The sequence below is a fragment of the Phyllostomus discolor genome, chromosome 1 (genome assembly GCF_004126475.2).
Source record: "Phyllostomus discolor isolate MPI-MPIP mPhyDis1 chromosome 1, mPhyDis1.pri.v3, whole genome shotgun sequence".
In the NCBI taxonomy this organism is placed as follows: Eukaryota; Metazoa; Chordata; class Mammalia; order Chiroptera; family Phyllostomidae; genus Phyllostomus; species Phyllostomus discolor.
This window is the reverse complement of record NC_040903.2, coordinates 66,975,854-66,986,682: the sequence shown is the minus strand read 5'-3', so window position 1 is coordinate 66,986,682 and position 10,829 is coordinate 66,975,854. Positions and strand designations below refer to the sequence as shown.

The 10,829-nt window shown below is 43.9% G+C and overlaps 1 protein-coding gene across 5 annotated transcripts in view; it reads left to right on the top strand.

Moving 5' to 3' along the window:
* Positions 1 to 714: 714 nt before the first annotated feature.
* The window catches only part of NMT2 (N-myristoyltransferase 2), a 74,798-nt gene continuing 64,683 nt past the window's right edge, over positions 715 to 10,829 (top strand). Inside the window, exon 1 of one of the 5 annotated variants that reach the window (XM_028506002.2) lies at positions 715 to 897. In XM_028506002.2, the coding sequence (XP_028361803.1) occupies positions 788 to 897 (110 nt within the window). In that variant the 5' untranslated portion in view covers positions 715 to 787. The remainder of the gene's footprint in view (positions 898 to 10,829) is intronic. The other 4 variants (XM_028506003.2, XM_036024095.1, XM_036024110.1 and 1 more) reach the window with 4 other exon arrangements.

Below are 10,829 nucleotides of genomic sequence, written 5' to 3'. Positions count from 1 at the left end.
AGAATGCAGGGTAGTTTCTGGACCATTGTTTTGTAACTACCTATTGATAACTGCCATCGTTCTGGCAGGGCTTAACTCGATGGAGCAATTTGGCAGTTTTGGGGAACATTTTATTCTACCTGTTTCACAGGGAAAACGGGCAGCTCCAGAGTTTTTCTGTAAAGAGTTCAGGGCTGTGAGCCTGGCTGGAATGAGGAGAGGGAAAGGCTGAAAGCCCTGTTTTGACTTTGACTTTGATTTGCTACTGTATTGGAAATTTACCTATAGACATACAATGGAATTTTTAAAAAATGTACATGGGGGATGGGGTGGGGATGGCTTCTAAAAACCTCTGTCCCTACCACGTCAGCTCCTGAGTCAAAATTCTCTGTAATGGTGAAAAGCGTTCGCTGACCTGTAGAGATGTGAAATCGTGTGACCTGTGATCCAAAAATGAAGACTGCAGGATCTGACATCTGCATTCAGGTTGCGGCACTCGGAGACAGGCCCAAGGCTGAGACACCGACCGGACAGTCTTGGGTTCCAGGGCTCGCCCCCGGCGCCCATCCTACAGCTTTCAGCCGCAGCCGGCTGGTCTCCCCCACATCGCCCCTTCCAGCCCCTTTACCCTTCGCGGGAAGCCGCGCGCGGACCCCCAGCCCCGCCCCCGGCGCGGTGGGCGGGCTCAGGCCTGACGGGAGCCGAAGACTCGGGCTCAGAAAAGACGGTGGGCGGCACTAGAGGGAGCTGCTCGCGCCGCCGTAGCCGCCGCGGCCCCAGTGCCGCCTCCGCAGCCCGCGCCGCCGCGATGGCGGAGGACAGCGAGTCTGCGGCCAGCCAGCAGAGCCTGGAGCTGGACGACCAGGACACTTGCGGGATAGACGGGGACAATGAGGAGGAGACCGAGCACGCCAAGGGGTAGGTGCACGAGCACCTCCGGCTCCGCTCGGACGCGGGTCGCGGGGTTCGGGAGGCGCCCGGCAGCCGCTCCGAGGGGGCGGGGGTCCCCGCGTGGGTCGGGTCGCGCGGCTGGCGGGCTCAGTGGCGCCTGGGCGGCGAGGCCCCGTGGTGGGCGGGGAGGCCGGAGGCCCCAGTGCGGGGACTCGCGACACCGCTGTCACCTGCCGTGCGGCCCGCCGGCCCTCGCCTATTCCCGCCCCCGGCCCGGCCCGAGTCTGACTCGGTGGGACCGAGGGGAGGCGCGGTCCCCTTCCCTTTATGGCTGCCGGGCTTGTGGGGAGTCGTCGTCCTCTCTTCGCTCCTTGTCGTCCTCTCCTGAAGTACCTCCAAACCCTCCCACCCCTCCTCCAGCTACCGCCACCACCAGAAAAAAAGGGAAGCTACTGGCAGGGGAGTGGTTTAGATTTCCCTCTGCTCCTGTGGGCCGGGAACTGCGGAAAGTTGAGTTACCCCGGTCGTGGCCCCCGCCCGGAGCCCAATCGGACTGTAGGCGCCTAGGGGGTCCCGGCCCGGCCGCCCTTGACAGCGTGCAGGGTAGCCTCGCCGAGGGCGTCCGCAGAGCGTGCCTGCAAAGCTCTTAAGAGTAGGTCCCATCCCCTGGTTTACTGCGGGTTGGGGTCCACTCGCGCAGCCCTGACCAGACGCAGCTTATCGGGCCGGCTTTTGATCTTCAAGGCCAAATGGCACGCAGTGCGTTTTCACACCTGATCGGCTTTCTCCTGCCTTTTCACGAGCTCCTTTTTCTCCCCCGCAGACTTCACTTGCTCTCCGTTGGAGAAAAGATTGCTTCCGGTTAAGGGTGCTATAAAAGTTCTCTTTTTAGTAGCAGGGGATGCGGGGGTTATTTTAAATAAAGGCTGGCGCCCTTCAAGGTGGTGTTCACATTACCCTTTTCCCTGTTGGATTCAAACTATGTGCAGGCACAGAGCATTTCATGATGCCCCTTAGAAGTGAGATTTTGCAAACCCTGGTGACTGATGAAGAACTGGGTCAGCTTAAAAACCATGATACGGGAGGCCTTAGTCACAGATGGCTTATTTATTCAGTTCATGCAGAGGATTCTGTAAATGACTGGTGATTTGAAGTGTAAATCATTTATATTCTATTTAACGTCTGCTGGAAGATTTATTTAAGGAAGGAACTTTTGCTTAGCTTCAATGTGTTATAAAATATTAAAAGATCAAGAAAAAGAGAAGCTGAGTAAATGTATATCCTATTTGTGAGTCACTTTTTAAAGAAATTATTTTTGCAGTGAATATTTCAGTGGCAGCTGCCAATACCCAGTGTTATAATTCAAGTCTGGAGTGCCTTTTTTTAAAAATAGGAAAGGAAATTCTACAGAAATCTTGAGACTGAGTTTTGTTTATGCAGTGATAGAAATTTGCCTTATGGTAGATATGTTTTTGAAACAATAGCAATAGCCGGAAATGGGCTCAGATCCAAATGTGATAGATTACCCCAAAACTTCACTGCCTGTCCGTTATCTTTCTAGAGAAAACCTAGGACTTTCCCTTCTCCCCTGTAATTTCTGTCTATTTTGCTTTGTTCTTTTGAAGATTTGATTCGTACTTCTTTGCTTACACAGTTAAGAATGCCCACAGCACAAAGAATTATTCATCTCTGTGCCATTGATCTGGGCCTGTCCCTAGCTACCTTGCTATAGGCTGTGTGAAGTTCCCAGATTAGCACCCAAAGTCATCTCCACGCCCTCTTCAGTTTTTAGTTTTGTACATCAGCACATTAAATACATGATAACATGCTCACTCAAAATTTAAGAATGCCCAGTAGACTGAAATGTCTTAACCTAGAGCAGATAACATAGCTCCTAGGGGGAGAGATTGATATCATGGATTTTTTGTAGCCTCTTAAGATACAGAGAGAGTAGTAAAAATTCAAGTTGCTCTGCTTGTTGGACTGCTTTTTTGGGGTTTAAATTTAGATAATGTCTGCCAAATTTGGGATAGTACTTAACGGGTTTTTTGGTTCGTGCATTAATGGATCACTATAAACCTAGATTTTTTTTTTCTTAAGCAGCTCATGTGTGTAATGTGAAAATTTGACCCTCCTGCCGTGGCCAGGTGTCACGGTGTTGGTTGGAGTGTCGTCCCATACACCAAAAGTTTGTGGTTCCATCCTGATCAGGGCACATAACTAAGTTGTGGGTTCCATCCCTGGTCAGGGTGTGTGTGGGAGGCAACTGATCGATGTTTCTCTATCTGTCATTCTCTCTTACCCTTCCACTCTCTGTAAAATCAATAAAAGACATATCCTTGGGTGAAGATTAAGGAAAAAAAATTTAAATTAAGAAAATTGACTCTCCTTTTTTACACTTAGCTTCTTCATTCTCTGCCAATTTAAATTAAGTGACAAAAAGCCTTTGGTGGAATGTATAGGTAAATGCTTTACCCTTTAAAGGTGAATTATCACTGAGACAACTAGGAATGGGTCAGTGCACAAAGCAGTAATTTACTAAATAGCATCCTTGTGGCCTGAAACAATTAATTTACCCCCACAATCGAGTATAATGTATTTCCTAGTTGTTTCAGACATATCAAGTCAAACCTAGAGCCTCAGATAAAAGGAAACTACCACATTATTTTGCTCCCAGTGCAGATATTCCTGTATATGCTTTTCTTTCATTTTCATAGAATTTTCTTTATGAACTAAAAAGATTATTTCATTTTGTGGGTAATACTGGAAGTCCATGAATGAAATATGATTTATGTTAATTGAAAGCAGTAGTTTATGTATGATAAAATACTTGCATCTCACTCTCTTTATATCTTATTTTTTCTGAATTCTTATATGTTTGAAGATGCCTTTCGTTTGCTCTCATGAGTAAGCCACAGTCTGGTGTGCATGTGATTCTATGATAATCATTTTCCTTCAATCTCCATAAAATTGTTTTATTATCTTCTAGCTTTAGTGGCACAGATGTTGTTTCTTTGCCAATCTGCTTCCATTTCTTGTATGGGAAACCTTATTCTTTTTTTGTTTGGACGTTTTTAATCTAGAAGCCTCTAGGATTTTCTCTCTGTCTTTCTGTAACCCAAGGGTTTCCACATCCTTTTACCTCCTGGGATAATTCTTTTCTTTAATAGATCAACAGAATGGCTGGGGTCATGCACATGGTTGAGGATTTCTTGGGGACTGGGATTTTCATGGTCCTCTGGCACATCCAGGCTGCTGCCAGCTCCCCCATCACTAGCTCCTAATGTTTTGGACCCCTTTACTATTTCCCCTCAAACTCTTGACCCTGGCTAATGCAGTTAGCTGTGATTCACCTCTAGAACCACTAATATAAAGCATTTGCTTGTGCACATCATTTTCTGATGGCTTTGTAAATAATGAAGGAGTGTTTGATTATAGCATAGGGCAGAAAACAACTTCAAGTTCAATACCAGACATCATTGTCCACCAAAGGGATTTATTACTGCCCATGTTCCTTTGTTGTTCCTTTGTTGTATCATTTTCTGTAGTTGTTCTTGGGAGTCCTCTTTCCTTCTGAGAGTAGTCTCTTAATTGCTCAAAACACTGCTCTTTTCTCCAAAAAATTGAAGTGACTCTGTGCAGTATGTTGTTACTTCTGTGCATTGTTGAGATTGGCTGTGAGAACTCCACCTCTTCATTAAATTCAGGGTCCAGTTCCACTGTCCTTTCTTTTATGAAGCCTTCCATGGTCATTATCACCCAAGGCCCTCTAGCCTTTACTGAATGTATCCTTCACATGGCGCCTTTCCACCAGTCACATTCCCCTGCCCCCGTCTCCCCACTCATCTTCTCAGGCAGATCATGGTTTTACTGCAAAAAATCTGTGACTCATAGAGATAAGTGACTTGTCCAGGGTCACATGGCTGGTAAGTGGGCAACAGAGTTCTTTTTTTTTTTTATTTTTTTTAAAGATTTTTATTTATTTATTTTTAGGGAGAGGAGGGAGGGAGGGAGAGAGAGAGGGAGAGAGAGATCAATGTGCAGTTGCTGGGGGTTATGGCCTGCAACCCAGGAATGTACCCTGGCTGGGAATCGAACCTGGGACACTTTGGTTCCCAGTCCGTGCTCAATCCACTGAGCTACACCAGCCGGGGTATGGCAACAGAGTTCTTTATGTCCATTGTTGAAGGTGTGTGTGTAACATTGTCTACAAACTGACTCAAATTAAGGAAGGTTTTATTTTAAACATGCAGTAGGTTACCTCAAAATAAAGTATGGCAGAACTATATTAGAATTAAAATTGAGGATCAGCAGTTCATGAATTCAGGGTCTACCTATCTCTCTAGCCTTCTTCCTTCCATTAGTCAGCTACTAACTGCATGAAGACTCTGTATTTTGGTTCACATTCTGCAGAAAGGATCTCATTGGTTTCTGGACAGCAAGGCTTGGTCCATTCAGCTGTGGGAGAAGGTGGGAAGGTGGAGGGAGGGGATTATCACATGGTACACCTTTGCAAAGGCCACTTAGGGCCACACCTTTACTGAAGTCTGCAGTCAAAGTAGTTATCACAGAAGGAGATAGTAAATGAGTCTGGCACCTTCAGTACATGAGTCTTTTGTCTACCTGTCTGCCTGCAGGTAGACTATGAGCAGGGAGACAGCACCCGCAGTCTCCCATGCTTGCAATAGCTGGTGCTATTAGGTTGGCCAGAAGGTTTGTTTAGTTCTTCTGTACTATGGCTCCAGTAGTGCTTAGTTATCTTTAAGTTCATTTGAAACAATTTTGTTAGATTATACTGTGACAGCTATCATTTCACCGTGCATTTTTTTAAAAAATCAAAATTGGTGAATTTTTGTGCAGCCATTTTAATATTGAAGACAGGAAAAATACACATTTTTGGCATATTATGTTTTGTTATTTCAAGAAAGGTAGAAACACAACTGAAATGCAAAAGAAAGATTTATGCAGTGTATGGAGAAGGTTCTGTGAATGTGTCAGAAGTAGTTTGTGGAGTTTCTTGGTACTATTGACATTTTGACAGAATAATTCTTTGCTGTGGGGCTGTCTTATGCACTAGAAGATGCTTAGCAGCACCTCTGGCCTTTACCCACTAGAAACCAATACAGGGACATAGCCAGCATACTCAAAATATCCACATCAATAAAGTTACTAGTGAAAATAAAAACTCTGTCCTTTTTTTATTTTTACGGAAAAAAACATATTGACTTTTTGGCCAGTCCAATACATTGCACACATTGGTAGCTTCATAAAGGTTTATTGAATATATCCCAGGTGTTCTTAGTCCCTATTGACAAATTAATTTCTAATTTAAAAAGTGTTCCCTATGGGCATTAGAAATATTAATATATGAAGGATTTCTTTTTCCAATTCTAGTTAAAAGGACTTGGACTGTAGAGTTTGTGGTGGTGGGTGTCTATGCTGTATAGGACTCAACATGGTAAAATAGCAGCTAATTTTTTGAAGTACTGGTTGGTGCCTCCTGCTTTGTATATACAGTTTTTCTTATTGCATCGACTGAGGCTAAATAATTTATGCAGGCCACACCTCAAATTCAAGTCAAGGTGTTGGGCCTCTCACTGACTGTGAACTCTTGCCTTTTCAGTAAACTTCATGGTCTCATGGACCATAAATAAACAAAATAGAGCAATTTGTTTGATAACGTGTGAAGGTTATCTTTCCATAACTCCTAGATTACCAACCTGAGTGCCTCTGGAGGCAAAATTCACCAGTGTAATGGTTACACTAATGTCATTGAATTTTTTAAAAATTGAATGCACTTATTTGTTTAAAAATATATTGTAGTTTGATTACAGAGAACCCTTTAAAGGGTCTCTTCAAGTCTCTGAAAGGATTATTTATTTTTTTATTCCTCACCTGAGGGATATGTTCACTGATTTTTAGAGAGACAGAGAGGCATCGATTGGTTGCCTCCTATAGGAACGTGCCGACCTGGGATCGAACCCTCAACCTTTTGGTGCACAGGGATGATGCTCCAATCAACGGAGCCACCTAGTCAGGGCTAAAGCATTGCTTTTAATTATGGCATCAATACAATTGCAGTGAGATCTTTTATTTTTCTTTCACAGCTGTCTCATCTCCTTTCTGTAAGGTTCATTCAGTAGCTGCCCCAGTGTAGCCTCAGACATATTAGCGTCTTCCAGGTGCCCCCATAATAACCCTACCCTGTGCCCTGTAGTCGGTCAGGCCTCCACAGAGTCGGTTTCCTGTAAGAGGCAGCAGGTGGGCTGTGGAGTGTGATGTGAGCATCTCTGGATGACGAGGAAACCTGGCAGCAAGCAGGGACCAGCTCTCCTGCCCTGCCTGATTAGCTCCTGAGATGGGTGGGCAGTGTTTTTCTTTTCTTTTTAAATTATATTTTTCAATTACAGTTGCCATTCAATATTACTTTATATTAGTTTCAGGTGTATAGCATAGTGGTTAGACAATCATATACTTTACAAAGTGATACCCCTGATATTTCACATACCCACCTGTATTACAGTGTTATTTATTACAGTATTACAGAGTGTGTTCATGGCTGTTTTGAGCCCCTGTAAGTTAGTGACATGTTATGCTCTCCCAGCTGCAGGAGGAAATCCAGTGCAAAAGTGATCTGGTGGATGTCCCTTACTGATTTGGGATTTTTAGCTTCAATAGTTTCTGTTTCGTTAGCACATTGTGCTTCTGTTACTGGTTTAGTACACACACCACGGATGGGCCCCTTTATTCCCACCACTGTGTTCAGTCAGTGTTCAAGCTCAGGTAGTACTTTCCTAGAGAAAGATTGTGATTCAGTTAATATGATAATTTCCTATAGTTTCTTCACTTGGTTTTTTGGGGGCTGTAGGGAGGGTGGCAGTAATACTTGTTCTTAACCACCCTCTGGGTACTTATTAACATTTTATGGAACCTGAAGAAAGAGCCAGTGAAAGCAGAGTTTTGTTTTGTTTTTCCAAATGAAGTTTTTTTAAAAAATTATTTTTGCAAAAGCATACCATTATTAATATAGAATGTTAGACTATCATCAAGGAAAAAGCAGTGCTGTGGTATATGTTCAGTTGTACATTTTCCTATTCACATGTGTTTACAAAAATGGAAAAAGGCCATATCTGTTGTCCTGGAAGTTCCTGTTAGTCTGTACCTTGAACTTCTTTCCAAGGCATTGCAAAGCCCTCTCCTGATCATGTGAAATTGCTGGCCAGTCCATCTTGTGGCTCTATAGAGAGGATCATCATTTGCTTAGGCCTCTATTGTTGGGCCCCTTCTCCAAAGCAACCCCATTTTTTCCTGGAACATGGGCTGTCTTTCTCCTCCTTCCCACTGGCTGGAGTGTACATGTGGTGAGAAGTCATCTTGGGCCAGGTGAGCCCAGCAGACATCCTGGTGGCCGAGAGCAAAGTAAAGGGAGCCTGACCCATCTTCTTCCTGTCGAACCCCTACCCCTGACCCGCCCATTGAGGGAAGCTGAGACTTTCCCATGAAACAGAATTGAAATTGAGCCCCTGTGTCAGATGCTACGGTGATTTTGGGACTCCACCCAACACAGCCCAACCTGTATGTTAACTAATATTACATCTGTACATTAGCTTTGGCTTTATAGATGCCTTAATTTTTTAATTATTCAGTATTTTGAATAGGTAGTTTGAGCCTATGGTACAAAATTTAAAAGGCACAAAAGAGTATCCAGTGCAAAGTAAGTCTCATTCTTTCAGCACTGAGCTTCCCTCCCATAAGCAGCTACTCTTGCCAGTTTCTGGCTGTCCTTCTGGTGGTGGTCTGTACCTGTGTGTGCACATGCTTGTGCTTGCACGTGCATTCCCTGCAAATGGTAGCATGCTGTTCCATTGCTGCTCTTCAGTTTTCCACTTAACAGTATATATTGGAAGTCACTATATGTATCAAACCACATAGATAAACCTCATTTTTTTAAAAATCCTTTTTTTTAAGATTTTATTTATTTATTTTTAGAGAGGGAAGGGAGGGAGGGGGAGAGAGAGAGAGAGAGAGGGAGGGAGAGAGAGAGAGAGAGAAGGATTCAATGTGTGGTTGCTGGGGGTTCTGGCCTGCAACCCAGGAATGTACCCTGGCTGGGAATCGAACCTGGGACACTTTGGTTCCCAGCCCGCACTCAATCCACTGAGCTACGCCAGCCAGGGCGATAAACCTCATTTTTTAAAAGGATGTATGTTTTGTTGTTGAATGGTTGTATCATTATTTTTAATTTGCTCTGTTGATAGATCATGAGGTTATTTCCAGTATTTTGCGCTAACAGTGCTGAAATTAGTATCCTTGAATGTATAACACTTCTCCAGAATATTTTTTAATTTCAGAATATTTAATATTTTAAAACCTTTTTCAGCTAACAGGTTTTAGGGAGGCAGTGTGGTGTGTTGAAATAAGTATTAATCCAGGAGGCAGGAACCTCTGTCACTTACCTTCAGTTTGATTTTAGAATAGTCACTTAACCTATCTGGGCAAGTGTGTCTTCACCGGTGAACTGAAGAGTTTGTCTCTCAAAGGTTTATGATTTAACAAGTACATACTTTGTCCTGGGCCTGGTCCCTACCCTCGGGGATAACAGAGGATGGGAAGAAACTGGGCTGAACAGTCAGTACGACACAGGCCTGTGGGTGGACCGTACACCTTGTGCCTCCTGCTCCCACCATGCCCCATTGCTCTTCGTGGGTTACTTCTCTGCTGCCACAGCCTGAGGGTAAGAGGGAAAAGGTAAGTGTTGGCAAAAGAGAGACCCCATTCCTTCCTTCTCCCCTGGCTTGTCCCAACTTTAAGCTGTCCTTGTAGGCACCATCAGTTCCTTTTCTCTGAGCTCTGGGATGTTTCTGTCCTTGTCTCTTTCCTCTACTGTCCCAAAGCAGATCATGACCTTTAGCTCTCTTCTGGATTTGGGAGATCGTTTTCTTCTGTGTTTGAGAACATCACGTGTATCTTTGAGATTGCTGGTGAGAAGTGCCCTTTGCAGAGCCTCACCTTTGCCTGTGACCCTTCACTTTGCCCATGGAAGTCCTGTTTTCCGTCTCATTTCTGGCCTTTGTTCTTGGCCACATGTCACAGACTTATCTCTCAGCCCTTCTACTCAATGGCACTATCCTGTTTTCTCTGTTCTAGTCATTCTCTGCCCCTGAGCCATCTGTCCCTGGAATCCCTTAGCCTGCATGTGCCGGGGGTCTGTTCCAGGTTAGGACTGACCGTCGTCTCATCACTGTCGCAGCCTCACTGCTCCTCCTCACTGGCGGGACCGCCTCAGACAGCAGTTTTCCACTACCATCCACAGCTTGCTCCCACTCCCTCACAAGATTTTTCTGGGGGGCGGAAAGCGTAATTGTTTGCCACACTCTGTAACGACAAGAATTTTAATCTAATATGGAACGTTCCTTTAATGAAAGAATTGACTAGGTCCATGATCAGCATTGGGATGTAGAAAAGAGGAAGGAATTAAAGTTAGATATGCAAGGGAATTTAGAAATAGAAGTATAATTTGAAAAGCACAGGAAATTATTAACTTTGCTGACACAAATTAATATTATTGAGTATAAAATACTAACACTACTGAAATGAATCTCAGCCAGAAAAAGATTTTTGTGACTTATTATCTTCTCTTCATAAACTCTGAAAGGCCCAGAAATGACAAAGGTCATATAAGTGGGAGCTAGTGTATGTCAGCTATTCTATCAGAAAAAAAACCTGTGAGCACGGGGGATTGAAGGTGTAGGAAATAGGGTGATTTTTCACTATTTGGACTACCATGGAGGATATACGCTGCCAGCTTCTTCAAGCTTTTTTTTAAAAACTGATTTTTCTACTTTCCTGTTCATCATTTCATTTTTAGGAACAGTTTACCTAAGAAGCAAAGAAGTAAGCCTTTAAGAAATTTATTTGTTAAATAGCTGAACAATTTGTATTCAGTCTTTCAATGATAT